At 36.2% G+C, this 18033-nt stretch overlaps 1 protein-coding gene across 4 annotated transcripts in view; it reads right to left on the bottom strand.

The window, feature by feature from the left end:
* LOC145263819 (uncharacterized) overlaps nucleotides 1-18033 on the bottom strand; it is a 99482-nt gene that overhangs the window by 56209 nt on the left and 25240 nt on the right. For 2 of the 4 annotated variants that reach the window (XM_080120882.1, XM_080120883.1), the window contains exon 2: nucleotides 13481-13522. In XM_080120882.1, the coding sequence (XP_079977008.1) occupies nucleotides 13481-13492 (12 nt within the window). In that variant the 5' untranslated portion in view covers nucleotides 13493-13522. Of the gene's footprint in view, nucleotides 1-13480; nucleotides 13523-14452; nucleotides 14633-18033 lie in introns of those variants that run through there. The other 2 variants (XM_080120884.1, XM_080120885.1) reach the window with 2 other exon arrangements.

Raw genomic sequence — 18033 nt, 5'->3', positions numbered from 1 at the left:
AAAAATTTTTCAAAAAACATAGCTGTCTGTTTACGGTTTCAAATTGGTTATTTTATAATAAAAAAAGTCATGTTGAGAGGTGACTAATTTTTTTATTATAGTTTCTTTTTAAAATTTAAAAAAAATATGCAAGTTAATTGACTATTTTTCTTTATAATTTATATAAAAAAATATTCAGAAAAAAAAAGAACAATGTATTGTGTGCCGGATTTCTATTGGAAAAAAAAAATCAAACTTTTTTTAATCTTTTTAGCTTTATAAGGTTAAAAATGAATTTGCTAAAAAAAAAAAAAAAAGGTTTTAAATTCTTCGTTATTTGTTTTATTTTTATTCATTTTATTTATGTTTTAAAAATTTTCAACTACCGTGGAATTTCTGCTTGTTATATTTATTAAACTATATTATACTGTGCATTAAAATTGATTGGAGGTGAATAAGGTTGATACTGAAAACATATCAATCGTTCTTTGTTTATATTTGAAAGAGAGGATAACAAAGTTATTGTTTATATTTGAAAGGATAACATTTGAAAAAGAGGATAACATCATATTTGAAATAAGGATAACATTATATTTGAGGCCCTGTCGGCAGGGCATTAGAATACACCGACTGCCCCCTGCAGAGGGTAAAAGTCCCTCAATGGGGGTCCTGAATATGACCTTAAACTATATCCAGTGGTGAGGCCCCAGCTTGTGGGCTTTGGGGAGTGTGGAGCCACCCTTTAATTACCATTACTCCCAGGTCCACTCTGACCTAGAGTGGTAGTACCTGTTAGGGTCCCAACTATGGGTTAAATAGAAACCGACTTGAAAACAACAAATATATTATATTAAAACAATTTTCTTCAAAATCTTTGGAGTCGGCATTAAATAACCCGAAAAGGGTTGATATGCCGTAAAACAAAAACAACCAACCAACATGTGAAAGGATTTTATTTGAAAAGAGGATAACATTATATTTGAAAGGATTTTGAAAGAGAGGATAACATATTTGAAAGGATAACATTTGAAAGAGAGGATAACAAAGTTATTGTTTATATTTGAAAGGATAACATTTGAAAGGATAACATTTGAAAGAGAGGATAACAAAGTTATTGTTTATATTTGAAAGGATAACATTTGAAAGAGAGGATAACAAAGTTATTGCTTATATTTGAAAGGATTTTGAAAGAGAGGATAACATATTTGAAAGGATAACATTTGAAAGAGAGGATAACAAAGTTTTTGTTTATATTTGAAAGAGGATAACAAAACCATGTGTGTCAGCGAAAGAGTTTAATATAAGGAAACAACGAGGGTATTTATATAACAAAACTAAGGAGTGAGGTCGCCACCTAGTAATGAAGGCATCTTTATTTTATGAATGATCACTTTGACACCCTACCTTTCCTATCAGGACTACCAGTACTATCAACAAGATCCGAAGTACATATCAAATAACATATTTCAAATACGAGGTGCCTTCAATAAGTTTCCAGACTTTTCCGTATGGGCACTGTTATTAATTATACACACATGAAACTATTCCCCCCCGAAGTAATCTCCTCCCGCTGCAATGCACATTTTGTATCATTCCAACAATTTCTGGAAGTCCTCTTTATGTGAGCGTGCCATTGAACCTCGTCACAGCCTTTTTCATCTCCTCAACTGTCTCATAACGACAGCCTCTAAGGTTTTCCCTGAGCTTAGGGAATAACCAAAAGTCACAGATAGCATAGAGAAGGTGATGATATCCATCTTCATCAAATCGCCTGTGACAAGGATAGAGTTGTGGACTGGTGCATTGTCCTGGTGGATATGCCACTGACCAACTTCAGTTTCTCGCGAATAATTGTGTGTACTATTCCTACACGGACATTAAAATGCACTTATTTCTTACGACGGTCCTCATTCATTAAATTATTTATTTGGCCACTCAACTCCAGTGTTCTGACTTCCTTACTCATCCCATACCCCTCATCATTCCTCACAGACTCCCTGCTTTCCTTGAATCTCTTATGTCACTCAAAAATTGATGCTCGATTCATGCAGGATTAATTAGCCTCTAGGAAGGATTATTTTGAAGAAAAATATGTAGTTTCTTGTTAGACCTTTAATTTTCTGACTCACATTTTGTGTATTCATTTTTTTTTAAATCGGACACGCTTCTGCTGTCGAAAACAATAGAATAGTAATCTGAAGATATCGATGAATTGAAGTAGATATAGCATTGAATATGTACAGCTGCATAACGTGCTATATGCGGGGGAGGGACAAACATTTAAAAGTTTTCTGAATTTTTGAGATGAGAATTGATTACACTGCGCAATATTGAAAAAGTACAGGACAAATGTGACCATTTTAAACTACTTCTGGCTTTTTTTTTTTTTTTTGGTTGCCATCCCGTTTGTCGACTCTCTCTCGGCCGCCCGTTACAGACTGAATACTAACAAACTTTCCAAGGTGTCTAAATTCATTACGGCATGTATCTACGTAACTAAAGACCCTTTACCTGGTCTTTTGTCATGTATCTTTGTTTATTAAAACCAAACATTCCAATCCTATTTTATTAAACACCATTGTAAACATTTTATTGTTTTACATATTTCTGGCTCATTTTTTATTTTTTATTACATTTTCACCCCAAACAAGGCACATTGCTACTTTGATGTAGGGGGATACTATCATGGACATAAGTTGCAGGGATACTATGTAGGGAGTTGAGCAGCAAAATGTCTGTTCACATTACACTTGAACTTCTGCATGTCAGTACAGTTGGGGAAGCAGGAACCCGGAAAGGAGTTCCAAAGTCTAGCATTTTGGAGAAGAAACTATTAGAGTAGAAGGATTTTTTACATCTAGAGATCTCTATTGTGTAGAGGTGGGACTTTGCTGCTTGTCGGGGGTATTTACGTCGAGGGTGTACAAGGGCTTGTAGTTCGAACATTCACCATTAAAATACTTGTAAAACAGGCAGAGTGATGCAACATTTCGTCGGTGGGACAGAGGTTGAAGCCTAGATGACAATTCAGGAGACTATCAGGTTGACGACTCTCTTTTGAACGCTGTCCAGTAGTGAGAGACTAGTAGCAGATGTACCAGCCCAAATGTGACAACAATACTCCATACATAGGCGATTGGTGGCCTTGTAGAGGTACATGATACTTTCAGGCGAAAGTAACTGTTTTCCATAATAGAGAGAGCCTACCTTCTTCGCAGCAGCCTTGGCAATGCTCTCAATGTATCTGTTCCAATTCATGTTCCTTGCAAAATTTAAGCCGAAGAGTTTGAAAGAAGTACTTTCAGGAATTGTCTATTTAACCATAGCTTTTGGTGGTTGAGAAGGTTTATTGTAATTATCTAAAATAAGCTTGGTCTTGGCCGCATCCATTTTTCCCCATTCCACTACAGATTGGAGGTCAGCCTCTAATGTTTCTGCCATTCCCTTAGATACTTCATTCGTTTTCCCCTTGTGTCTGTTATAGAGCGTTGTGTCATCAGCAAATATACCCATCCGAGAGACAATAATCAAGTTACCTGAATTGATTTCTTCAATAAAAGTTTTAAAATAAAACTCTATTGTTGCTTTCTTTAGGACGACACTTTCTTTGTTCCACCTTGTAATGAATTAAATATAAATCCGGGGGGAGGGGGTAATAGCGCCAACTAAAAAAAGTGCTCTTTATATGCGTGGTTGTCAAAAGCACTTTTAGCTAGTTAGCTCAATTACCCCGGACTTCACGCAATTATCCCAAAGTACGGTGTCTTCACATTTTTTTTTTCATTTTTTAAAAAATAATTTTACGGTTTTCGAATGTGTCGTTAAAAGTACATAATTAGAATTTTATTAATCCAATACGTTTAGTTGCGTCAGACTTATTTTTAGTTTTTACCGAGTGTTTTTATTATTACATTAAAGTATTGGCAGGTTTGACCTCACGAAACTGTTGAGACTTGAAGTATGAACCTACCTTACCAGTAAATGTTTAGCGAGATTTAATTAGATTAAAATTCATGATAATTACATATATCCTACACAAAGTTCATTAATGAGAGCTTAAAAATATGAACTAAAAATTTTCAAACAAATTATATATAAAACTGGCAGATTTGCCCAGCGTTGCCCAGGAATAAACGTAACATTAAATTCATTAAAAAAAAAATGTGAATGCAAGCATTATGTATTTTCTAAACAGTTCAATTCTTGTAAGCAAAATAAAAAAATTCTCCAGTTGAAATCGAAATGAAAATTTAAAGAAAGTTAATTACGATAACCAATCGGCCAGATTGCAATGATCTTTAAAGTTTTTCCAATTCTACTTATTCTGGATAAAAATTAGTTAAATTTTTCCACACATCAAAATATCCTACATACAAGCTTCAAGTCTGTAGATAAAAAAATCGTTAAGTATATAGGTTGAGAAATGTCATCACACATATTCTCGCATATAAAGATGGTATTTATTTGCTCCCCCACTGAGCAAATTAGGCACAAGATATAGATAAAGTGTTTAATCCAGGGAAACGTGCTAATTGATATAAAAGTATCATATATAAATATATACATACATACATAATAACTATACGCACACACATAATACCTATATATATATATATATATATATATATATATATATATATATATACACACACTGTATTTATATAGAGAGAAGTGGGCAGCGAAAGCTGGCCTGTTCAGAGGTGAACAGATTCAAATAAGCTTTCCGCTTCAAATTAATTTGAATATTAGTTAGATTGAACTTTAAAGAAAACCAATCTCGAAGTTTTGGGGAACCTTCAATCCAAGAGCTTCAACAGCTTTTGTATATTACATATCTTACTGACTCCCAATCTGAGAAATCCACCTGGATCCTTCAATTTGGTTTCAATACGTTTAGGCACCGACTCTACTGAAACGGCTTTTATTGCGAATTGTAACTTGCTCTGACCATTATATGATCAGTATCACAGTCGGCACCACGCATTACTCTAACTTTGAAAAAATTTCCAAGATCACCACGTCTACACAGTATGTAATCAAGCAAATAGGCATGGAACCAGGTCTCCTTGTGTTTATATGGTGAGAAAAAGTATTGATAATAACAATATTTGGTTCATTGCAAAGACGGTGGAGCAGTAGACCATCTGAATCGACTCCGCCAATGCCATACGGACCCAGTGGAGATCAAGACTCATTGTCTGATCCGATTCGTGCATTGAAGTCACCAAGAACCACAAAACCCTCACCACTTGATAAACCGGTGATAACAGATCTAAGCATATGATAAAAGGAAATAATATCGTCTTCAGACGAAGTAAGAGTCGGCGCATAAACAGAAAGAACATTCATGTAACGACCAGCAGCAAGGGGGATTTTTAATCTTATTGTACGGTAATTTATGCCAACTGGCTGCTCGATCTTGTCAATTAAGGAGTTCTTAATCGCAAAGCCCACACCAGCCTTACGCCTCTGCTTTTCAGATCTACCAGGCCAGAAAATCGTGTAGCTCGACTCACGCTCAACCAGTTGTATCTCCATCCGCAAAACGCGTCTCAGAGAATGTAGCAATATCTACATTGTATCTTTGCAATTCCTTATCCAAAATTGCAGTTTTCCGTTCTAGTCTTTTACTATTGTCAATAAGTGTTCTAACATTCCAGACACAGAATTGGACTGGGTGTCGTTTACAATATCTTCTGTTCCTGTTAATATAGACAGCCGTCAGCCGAAAGTCAAAGGCAGCTTTGTTTAGGACGCATTTTCTTGTCCCCTCCCAAATTCTTGAGTGAACAGTGCTATCCTTATAAGTATTATTGTGAAAAGCGATGTAAGGATAGGCCTTTTGTCGCCTGTGTGCAGATCAGTTATTACATGCTTCCAACCTGTCAGGCCTATATGCGTCACAGCTTTTCTATCGCCACAGGAATTTTTTCTTTTTTTTTTTTTTGTAAACAAATGCTTGAGGGAGCATCTGTACAAAGAGGTTATTACAGTGTTTTAGCTTTGTACAACAGCTAAATCTCTTTCTCGGTTCAAAATGTTGAGATCCAGCAACAAGCAAGAGCAAGATAGCCAGCAACAAGTCAAACTGAAGACAAGATTAATGCGGGTACTGGTCTTCCACTTTATGATTTTTGAAAATCGGATTTGCTTCTCCTAAAGGGGTTGCCTTTACCACGGCTTACGGGAACCCTCTCCACTCCAGGGCCTGACAGGGCCTAAGTTTCTCTGGAGATTTGTCAGGGTTCCATTACCCTTAGCCTTTGGTTAAGGAACCTTTACCCTCAAGGTAGTGGGAGTCCAGTTATACGGCTCCAGACACACGCTGTTCACCAGAGCCTCAACAATAAATAAATAACAAACCCAACACACACGAAATGTAAAACGACGATGGTGATGATGGGTTCAATGGAATTACTTTAATTTGCTTTTATCTATTCACTAGCGGAGGTACCCGGCGTTGCCCGGGTGTTTAGAGATGTGCGTGTTGGGCGGGGGGGGGGGGGAATCGAAACATATATATAAAAAAAAACAATGTTAAAACTTCTTAAAAAATCATTGTCCGGGTGTCTGTGTTGGGGGGGGGCTTAAAAAACAGTTTTGGTAAGTTGTTAGGACCGAACCCAAAGCCTTGAGACGAAGGTGGAAAAGAAATGTGCAAAGAACCTGACACATCACCCGCTCGGCCGACAAAGAGCAACTGAAACACGTTTGAATTTATTTTCCTATTAAAAACAGAATTGACACGTGCCCGCAATAAAAGTTAACTCTGCTACTTGTATTTGACCTCATTAATGAGGTCAAATAGAAGTAGCGGAGTTAACTTTTGGGTTTGTTTACCCAACTTTGGCTGGTTGTTTCCCCAAGATGTTTGGGGGGGGGAAACCAGCTCCCCATAAAAAGAGAATTATCCAGATCGAATAGCAATTGTCTGATATAAGGAGTTTGACTCCACATTGAACAAAGCTAATTGCTACTGGACGTTCCCTCGGTACGATTGCCGGGAACAATTCTTAGCTTTAAATTAGTTTCGGTTTTATACAAAAAAGCTGAACGAACGCAAGATGCGCTGAAATAGCAAAAATTTTGTAAAAATCGATGTAAATAAATCTAGACGCGACCCGCGTTCCCAAATCGTAGATATTATTATCTAGGGGATATATAAACACTTCTAAGCGATAGTAACCCCCCGGGACCGTCGGCGAAAAAAGCCTTTTGGAGACATACAGAAATGCGCGCGCCGCATTTGCCTTTCTATATATATATATATATATATATATGAGAGAGAGATGTTCAAATCAATCTAAATAAATTAATACATAAATAAAAACGATACGTGTAGTGGGTAGACCTCGGTCGCCATCATCTGTTAAAAAGACCATATAGGAAAACCGTTTTTAAAACGCCAGATCTCTTTGATGTTTATGGCGATGGTGAACACCTAAATAAATCAAAACATAAATAAAAGCAATACATGCCCGACAGAAACGACGCGTGTAATGGGCGGACGTTGGTTTTGATCTGCATACATGCACACACGCATACACACACACACACACACACACACACACACATATATATATATAACATGGCTGGTTCGTTGACTTTCAGGAATAGACTGAATGGCGGCTGGGAATCGACCAGCAACACCTGGAAAGACGGAAGCCATTAGGAAAGACCAAATGAACTCGTCGGGTCATCAATCCAGAGTTTGTAAAACATATGCTACACAGAAAAATACACGAAAATGTCCTTAATATTCACCGAAAGAGAGGGAGGAGGAGGAGGAGGAGGATGAAAATTGGTGTTGGTTGGTTGCTTGCTTTTGTTTTACGGCATATCAACCCTTTTCCAGGTCATTTAATGCCGAATCCAGTTATTTTGAAAACAATTTTTTAATAGAATATTTTTGTTTTTGTTTTTTTCAAGTCAGTTTCTATTTGACCCATAGTTGGGACCCTAACAGGTTCTACCACTCCGGGTCAGAGTGGACCTGTGAGCAACGGCAATTAAAGGGTGGCTCCACATTCCCCAAAGCCCGCAAGCTGGAGCCTCGCCATCAGATATAGTTTAAGGTCATATCCAGGGTCAGGTTCAAACTTGAATTATTTGAAAACGACAGACTGAACAACGGATTACGAGTAAAAAAATAAATAAATAAATAAATAAAATAAAAAAACAACCTACGAAATTTCTATGCATCTGTGGACGGAAATCTAATTCTCGAAAAGAAATAAAATGGGATGTGCTGCTCATCTAAGGACGCAACACTGTTATAACAGATAAGTCGGAAAATCAAGGCCAGGACGCAAACCACATGTCGAGGATATCCAAGCAATTTAGCCAGTGAGGGAGATCAAAACAGCCCAGAACTCCTACCGGCAAATACGATCGACGGTTGGAAGAATGCGGTCGCGTTATATACAAATTTGTATTGCATTGAATAGTGATTAGGGATCAACGAAAATACCAGTCAAGGGGAAAAGACGATAGAGGAAGACCTGTGCAGAAATCTTTTTAAAAAATCTTTATTTTTTCTCAGTTACTATTAACTAGCTGGGTCTTCGTCGTCGCCCGGGTGTATGAGGTGTGTGTTGAGCAAAAAATAAAATAAAGAAGTGGTAGTACGTCTAGCAGTGTAAGCCATGTTTAGTTTCATAAAAGTTTTAGATGGTTCGTTGTTTTAAACAAGTCTTGAGAGGTGACTGGTTTGCAGTAGACAGAACAGTTTCCGATGGTTCGTTGTTCGAACCCGCACTGTGAAGGGGGGGGGACGTGAAAAAGAACAAAAACAAAAAAAAACATTACGTCTTTGCTGTTGTGTCCATCGCCAAACCGGAAGTGGCAAAAGTTCAAATTAAGGCTAGTCAATCGAAAAGAGGGGATGACTTTCGAGAATATCGGAGAAAAGGCGACCCCCCCCTCTCTGTAGAAAAGTGCTTAATTGAGGGTGAAGAAATTTATGTGTTTAGCCAATTTCTCGAAATTTATCGCCCGAAGTGTCGAACTTCAAAACGATACCAATCTCGTGAAAATCCGTCGCCTCTGTCGAAAGTTTTAGGCAGACATACAAACATACATACATACATACATACATACATTTAAACAGACAAGTGAGATTTATATTATAGATTAGCCTGGGTTCCTGACGTTGCCCGGGTGATTGGAGGTGTGTGTTGATCAGAAAATTCAGATATTTCCAATTTTAACCAGAAAAATTAGCCACAATTAATATTCTTAATGTTTCCACCCCTTTGAATTATTCGAAAGAGTTATTAGCCCCCCCCCCTCAGTAACGGGGTGGAAATGTTGAAAATATTAATGATAATGGCATAATCTATTTGAAAAAAAAATCACATATTTCCTATTTTTAATGAAACTCGACACTTAATTATTAGACACTAACTGAAAATATTTTTTGTATTTTTAATTTCTTAAAAACCCTAAAGATTAAAATCCTAGAATTTTTTCTATATTAAAAATCTTTTTTTTTTTTTTTTTTTTACAAAGGCATCACCACATTATCAAGGCCCAGAGGCCACTCAAGGATAAGGGTTTAAGAGTGTACAGTAGAAATTGGTCAATAAAGTAATCATTAGTAATGAAAATTTGGTAAATTTAATAACTTATATGGAACGGCTCATCAAGAACTTATTTACTTTAGACTTGAACACAACCATATTGTAGTCAGCCGGAAAGCAGGAAAACGGAAGACGATTCCACAGGCGTGCAGTTCTAAGAAAGAAGCTTTGTTCATGGAATCTACGTTTAGGTTTAGGCACAGATAAAGAGTGGGGGAAATTATTGATAGTGTTTACAGCTAGGCGAATGTTTCTTGTGAAAGTTTGGCGAGGGGGGACCATAGATTGAAGCTCAGTTGAACACTTTCCATGAAAATAACGATACATCAGAGACAAGCTGGCAACATCTCTTCTGTGAGATAGAGGTTGCAAGGAGGAGAAAAGGACATCTCCTACGAGGCTACGAAGTCTATAAATCCATTGAATGGATGTTGATAAAAATAGAACAAGGATTCTAAATACAAGATTTAACAGCATGCATATATAGCTTAGTCTTCGCAAGTACGTATGTACTGTATGGTGTGCGGGGGGGGAGTAAAATAATTCTGTTCCGTGAATTCATTTTATTAACCAGGTGAACCTGACCAGGGGTGAGTATTTGGCTAGTTCAATATATGAATCCTTATCTAACTTATAAAACTCAATATGTTTATATGTGTCTCCATATTTTCAAACTATCTCTTCAGAAACTAAAATTTGTAGAGCGGCGCTAGGGGGCTCAAATGATTGGATTTTTTATGGACGGTTTTTTTTTATGCGTTTTTAGCCATAGTTTTTTAAGTGGTCAAATACGGGGCAAAATTGAAAAAAAAATATTTATACATTTTGTACATTCCTCTTAGTTTATTTTTAATCAGTTCGTATGTGTGTAATGTTGGTGCAGTGGTAACGTCACCAGCTTGGAATGCTACAGTTTTGCTTTTGGTTTCGATTCTAGCTGATGGCACCCAAATACTTTGTTTTTACTTTTGAAATCACGACTATAATAATATATGCGAAATCTTTACAAATTAAAATATCATATTTAAGCGTATTTTACGACCAGATAGAGCCGGACAAAGTCCTACGCCCCTCCCCGCTAGTTCTTGAAACTTATAAAACACGTATCTAGGTTTAAAAAAAAACAAAAAACCTTTAGACTTACGTACGATTCGAACCCGTTTTAACCTCGTAAAAAAAAAATAAATAAAAATAAAAAAAAATAAAAAATATAAAAAAATAAATAAAAAATAAATAAATAAATACCTCTTCATTTTTTGTGAACCAATCACATGTTGCAGTTTGCATTTGAACCGACAAACTCAAAACCATTTATATAATATATTGCACGTTGCTAGACGTTGCCCAGTCGTAAAATACGCTTAAATATGATATTTTACTTCATGCAGATTTCGTATTTATTATTATAGAGCCAATCTATTGATTATTATATTGTACCTAATATATAGTAGTGAACTCAAAAGCTTTAAAATGAAATACGACTTGGGTGCCATCAGCTAGAATCGAAACCAAAACACTTATCTATCTATCGATATCGAATCCGACGATTCTTTACGAAAAAATCGTGCAATCGTTTTATCTAAATTTAAATGGGTTTATATATATATATATATATATATATATATACAGTGATCACCACTTATCAAGGCCCGGAAGCCACTCAGGGATAAGGGTTATTGCAAGTACATTACGTTAGTGTGGAGATTTGATGAAGTGTTTACTTAAGGGGCGGTTCATTAAGGATTTGTTGACGTTGGACTTTAAGACATCCAAGTTGTAGTTCGGTGGGAAGCAGGCATTATATATATATATATATATATTCCCTATCTTATGGAGCAAGATAAACTGCCACTAGCATAGAAATGCTCTTTGTGTAAACAAATAGAGCTTAGGCGTTTGGACAATGTTTAAACATTGTAATTTCGCAGGTCCATCTTAGAAGCAACCAAATAACTTGACGGTTAAAAGCGCTAACGAGTTTCAATTCTGGCTGGGGGTAGTTGGTCGTCTAGCCACACTGAAAAGCTGTGATACAGAGAAACAGTACTGTAAGTGAATGGCTATAAATGATCCCTATCTTGAGTTGAGCATATTGGGAGCGAAATAAGAAAGTGGCGCATAAGATTCAAGCAAGCAAGGACGCCCGGGGAGTCCACAGAATTTCATAATTATATAAAATAGGCGGATGCATCTTTTTAGCAATACAAGATTTTACCATTATCGAATAAACGAATATCAACAATAAAATTTTCGGGTTTACATTATAGATGTTGATGACAATGTACTGAATTTTCGAATTGATTAACAGTTTGAATTATTCGGACTACTATTCTCATCAAACAAAACATTTCGGCAGATGCAACCCCGAACTTCTTCAGATATAGCTAAGAAATTATAACGCAGAGGCACTAAGTGAGTTGAACCGGCTTCTTCCGAAGGAGCAAGCGTCACGGGAATATGAAATTCACAAACGATCCCTAGTGGGTTGTATATACGGGTCAGGGAAGATGACGTTCGGTGTTTGCTGTTCTTGCAGGGAGGTGTCGACATTATCTTACAACTGGTCACCCATCTGGTACTGACCAGGCTCGACGTTGCTCAACTTCGATGATCTCACACGAACCGTATCTGTGAAACGATACGGGATATGAAACTGAACCCTGATAATTTCAAATATTTGGAATACTGCTTTAATCAACGATAAAATTGTCGCCATAGAAAAGACGACATGATTCCATTTCAGTTTGATGAAAATCGTTTTTTTTTTTCAGACCATCTACTAGTTAGCCAGTCGTGTACAAATCCTAAGAGCTATAGGAATCTTCTATCATGTCTGAAAGTGACAATGTTTAACGAGCGAGATCGGGGATGCGCCACTGTACAACTCATGCTCTCTTCTGATCTAAGTTATGACAACAGGACCATTGCCAGCACCCTCAAAATGCAAATTCGGACGGCTCAGTGCTCGAGAGCACAGCTCAACGTATCGGACGGCCACTGGTTATGGTCTTGTGTGGTTTCAAGTGAGGGTCACATCGTGCCCCCTCACATCTTCGAAATCGGCTTGAAAGTCGACACCAAAGTGTATCTGAATGTGTTGAAGAGTGTGGTGATCCCCTGGTGTAATTAGGTGCCCGCTGGTAAACCCTGGGCGTGGCAGCAGGAGTCGGCGCCGGCTCACAAATTCAAAGAGATCCAGGCTTGGCTTCAGAAAGAGTACTACGATTTTTTACCCTTCTCTCACTGGCCACACTCCTCCCTCGACCGGAACCCGCTGGACGACTTCATTTGGTCATACATCGAAAACATCACCAACATGAGCTCCCATAACATCAAAGTCAACCTGATCGCTACCATCCGCCAAGTATTCGCCGAGCTCCCGCTAGCGTTTGTTGAAAAGGCATGCTCCCACTTCTGTAATCGTATGGTGATTGAAGCTGAAGGCAGCTACATTGAATAGATATCAGCTCTACTACATAATCAAGATAGCTGAATTTATTTTTTTCAATAAAAGTTTTAAAATAAAGCTGTAGTGTTGTTTTCTTTAGGGCGACAACTTTATCGTTCCACCCTGTAGAAGAGTGTGAATGGCACGAAAAAAAAAAAAAGAAGAATGAGGAAAATACCTAATTCAGAATACCATAGCAAGAGACATGATAACAAGACAACGGATAAGACAAGACAGAAAAAAATTGCAAAAAAAAAAAAAAATTACACGGACAATTCATAAGGATGACAAAGAAAAGATTAACCAACCCACGTGAACATGGAAACCTAACCAGATAAATGAACCCACCTGGGAAAGGAAACTTAAACAGAAAAACTGAATCCCTAATAACAGTCGCACAAAATAACTCGATGTAAGCTAACCACATCAAAGCAAGGATTAACAAAACACGAGAGGAAAATTGTCAACTTACCTGTAAATACATTTTCTACTTGAGGTTGTTTAGCTTAAAATCCTGAAAAGAAAGAAAGAAAGGTGTGCAGTTCTTGAAAATGAATTATTCATAACTGTTCAACTAAATAGAAAATATTAAAATGTTTTGTTCTGGAGTAGAGAAAAAAAAATCAATTTTTTTTTAATCTTATGGATATGCAAACACTTTAATTTTTAATTAATATATATATATATATATACATATATATATATACATATATATATATACATATATATATAAGCGAGCGTGTCTGCCTGTACACATTTCCATACGCAATCTGTCAATTTTTAGTCTACTGACTCGAAATTTGATATACAGGGTATTAAGATTTGGGAAAATCTATGTAATCGGTTTTCGGCCAGAAATTTGGCTGTTAAGGGATCAAAGTTCAACGATTTGACCTTTGAGAACTCTACCAAACTCCGACAATTTTGGGGTCTAAATATTTGAAATTTTAGATATAGGTTCCTTGGACATGGATCTAACTTAATAACTTGATTTGACCCCAAAACAATAAATGTTAAGGGGGTCATAATAGGGGTCAAAGCTAAAAGAATTGACCGTTATTTTATTTTATTTTTGCTGCTCAGCATTCACCTCCAAACACCAATGCTAGTATATATATATATATTACTTATTCAGAGAAGTTTTGTTTTTACTAGCAAGCCGCTCGGCGTTGCCCAGTCGTAAATGCACACAAATATATTTTAGTTGATACAGAAACCGAGAGATGTTTTTTTAAACAGTTCACTTCTTGCAAGTAAAAAAAAAAACAAAAAAAACACTCAAACTGAGATCGAAATCAAAACTATTAGACCAGCTTGCCACGATCTTTAAAATGTGCTTTCAAACCTACTTATTCTTAACAAAGAGCTGTCATGTTTCACATCCGCGCATTCTCATTCGTTAAACGATTGAAAACAGATAAAAATCCGATAACCCTCATATTACCAATTTTTCCAATTTTTACCCCTTAGAAGCCATTTTAGCCGGGTGGATACTGATTAAAATGTTTTCTTCGTTTGAATGCCCCATATACAAAATCTCAAGTCTGTAGATCAACATTTCGTTGAGTATATAGGTTGAGAAGTGTCCCCCACAAACATACATTCTCACTTTTACAGATATATAGCTTAACAACTTTAAAGTTGAAATAATCAATAAAATTGCATAATTAACTCGAGTAAACTTGGGTTTGAAGAATCAAAACGAAAATAACGAACAGTAAAAAAAAAAAAAAAAAACTCCTGCATATTAATAAAAATACGAGTCCAAATTTTAATATTTGACTTTTAGCTGCATACGTGCAGAGAATACAATTATTCTCTGCTCACGTGGTCAACAACTGTTCGTCGCGTTATGTCCTCGACAATACGCTGCTCGTTCCAGAAAATACACGCGTCGAAAAAGTAAATGACTGATACAGAAACAGTTGACTTACAATAACATCTAATTTATTTAGCGTTTGTCGTAAAATGAACGGAACTTCATAAATTAATTAAATAGATTAACTAAAGTGTTTTATTAGAGGCGGCGAATTTAAAAATAAATAAATAAAAATAGTAGGCTGCCCGGCGTTACCCGGTTGTAAAATATGCTTGCATATATTTTAATTCATGCAGATTACGTATTTATTAATAGAGAGACAATCTCTATCGATTATTATACTGAATCTAATACATAGTACTGATTTCAAAACTTAATATATATATATATGACTAATCGAAACCAAAACATACAACTCTCCACCCTCATTCCTTAGCTTTTGAGCCACGTTCACACGCATATATATATAACTCAGCTGTCATCCCTATCTTAAAATATGGAATCGCCTGAATTTTCATTGTACAAATATGAGGTTTATCACAAAGATTAAGAATTTAAATACAATTCCGGGTATACGGTCTCCGTATATGGTATAATCTGAAAGGCTCAATTTTCAAACCGTACGCATTAATTTAGGTTGTATTTGGGCAATAACGCATCGAATGTTGTCCCCCCAAGTGGTCTATTTTGTCTGGTTTATCAGCGTATACGTGGGACTCTACATCTCCAAAAAGAAAATAACCTAATGGAATTAAATCGCACGAACGAGGTGTCCAGTTGACAGGTCCTTTTGTGAAATTATTCAAATGCAAATATAATTTCTACAATTTGCAAATGCTAGTCGGGTGTCAGCCCCTTCATAATGAATTACCAAACGAAGCTGAACTTAAAATAACCGATAGTTGGCAAGTCTGAAATTAAAGAAAATAGAAACATCCTAAGACGAACTTTAAACTAAGAGTTAATCTGCTCTTACGGCAATAAGAATGCAATTACAAAACATTTTTAAAAGGGGGAAAATAGGATATGTGCGATTGTATGAATCTTAATATATTCCCAAAATTGTCTGCCTCTTCGATCGTATCCGTTTGACTCCAGAAATACAAGTTAAAAGTCTGGCGTGCAGAGAAATCTTCAGGGCAGATTCTCAAGTGAAAAAAAAACGGCAAAAGTATAATAATGGTTGAGTACAAACTTATAATGCACTCCTCTGAAAAGGGCACTTTTAGAACAGTAGTAAAAAGGGCGGGTGCTTGGGCACCTCTAGCACTCTCCTCTATACGTTCCTACTAAAAGTGAATCCTTTTGAGTTTAAAACAATTTTAATATCGATTGAGAGTTCTGTTTGTATGGGTAATCATAGAATTTATTCCTTTCTTTTGTTTCAATATACGACAGTCAAAGTTCTCAAATCCTCGCCTAACACTTGATCTCTATAGAAGACGCGTGGATGAAAGTGGAGTTAGTAAAGTGGTTAAGAACGTTAATTTTCCTTTCCTAATTGATCAGTAAGCTCTAGTATATCTTGTGCTCTCTTGGTTTTATCGGAGCCCATGACTAGAATTCATCTGGTCTGATGAAGTATCTGCCATTTTAGCACACCTGGGGTATTGTCAAATTATTTGAGCCAGAAGTTCTTATATGGATTGAATTAGATTTGTTTTCAAAAAAAAAAAAAAATAATGCAACCTAAGAACAAATATGCTTAAATGACGTTTTAGGAATTTAACTTGAGTAGATCTATAAAAATAACAAAGAATTTTCGATAACTAAAACCAAAAATGTTTTACTAGAAACGAATATTAGAACAAACAAATACATGACGAACGTAAATCATTCGATTTACGTCTTTAGTCACGTGGAGTTAATAACGTAATGAGAGAGCTTGAAAGACGAGTATCAGGCAAGACTTGTGAGTCAAAAGGAGAAAGACGGTGGTAGACATTAATGCTTCAAATAGAGGGAAATGTCGATAGTGAAAAGCTAGGACCAGCGTTACAGCTTTCCAAAAGGGGGGAAACATCCGAAATCAAGCTGCTATAAATACCACCAAGGCTTCGGATCACACGAATCTTCATTTGCAGTTTTTCCCATATATATATATATATATATATATATATATAATTAGAACCTAAGCCAAAACTTATGAAGAATATATATTTTCTTCATAAGTTTCAGTTTCGATTCTAGCTGATGCATCCAAATAATATGGATACATATTTTTATTTTTGAAATCACAACTTTATAATATATAAGAATCCATAGAAAATGGACGAAATGTGCGTAAATTAAAAATATATTTAAGCGTATTTTACGCCGGGCGTCCCTGCTAGTTCAGATAAATACTTTTGCTGTTTTAACAAAAGAGATACGATGATATTAGGGAGTCTCCGTTTAAATACTGACCATCCACAGAATGCCAACATCAATATATTACATAAAGAGAGTCCGCCGTAGAATTTCCAAAGGTCCCGATAGTCACATGTGTAATTTCCGTTGGGAAATATGAATCCATTACTTAATAGATGAATCCATTACTTAATAGATGAATCCATTACTTAATAGATGTGCGTAACTAAAGAATTCGTTTCAGAATTTTTTTTAAATCAGGATTGGTTATTCGTATTATTTGGATTCTTCGGACAGCTGTTCTCATCTTTAGTGTTATTTGCACATTTCGGTGGTTGTAACCTCCGACTTTTTTCAGGTTTATCTTGTCGAACTCTGGAAGGTTTCTATCAGACCCGGGAATTTTGGCGGGATTTTGAACAGAGCTCTTTATCTACTTCACGGGAGTATCATGCTCTTGTTCTGTCAGCCATGACTGGATAGATGGTCTAAGTAATTCGCAATTGTATTTTCGGTCGCCCCCACTGATAATCGAACTTTCAACCTTCAGCAGAATCTCACTTCTACAATAGATTTTTCCCAAAGTACAAGAACACTTAGTGTAGTGGTTAGAGTACTTGAAAAATATCAATTATAAAAGTGATATTCTTTTGAAGGTTGGCGGTTTGATTCTCAGGAAGAATATAACTGCGATTTACTTAGGACTTCTATCCAGTCATGGCTGACGGAACAAGAGCATGCTACCCCCGAGAAGTAAAAAGTTCGACAGAAACATTCCAAACTTCGATAAGATACACCTGAACGGAACGTTGTGAAAATGGCACTCTGGATGAGAAAGTAAAAATATTCATTATTCC

Source organism: Euprymna scolopes, chromosome 39 (assembly GCF_053919585.1).
Source record: "Euprymna scolopes isolate OS-2025 chromosome 39, ASM5391958v1, whole genome shotgun sequence".
NCBI lineage: Eukaryota > Metazoa > Mollusca > Cephalopoda > Sepiida > Sepiolidae > Euprymna > Euprymna scolopes.
The sequence above is the reverse complement of the archived record's forward strand: the minus strand, read 5'-3'. Positions and strand labels throughout refer to the sequence as shown.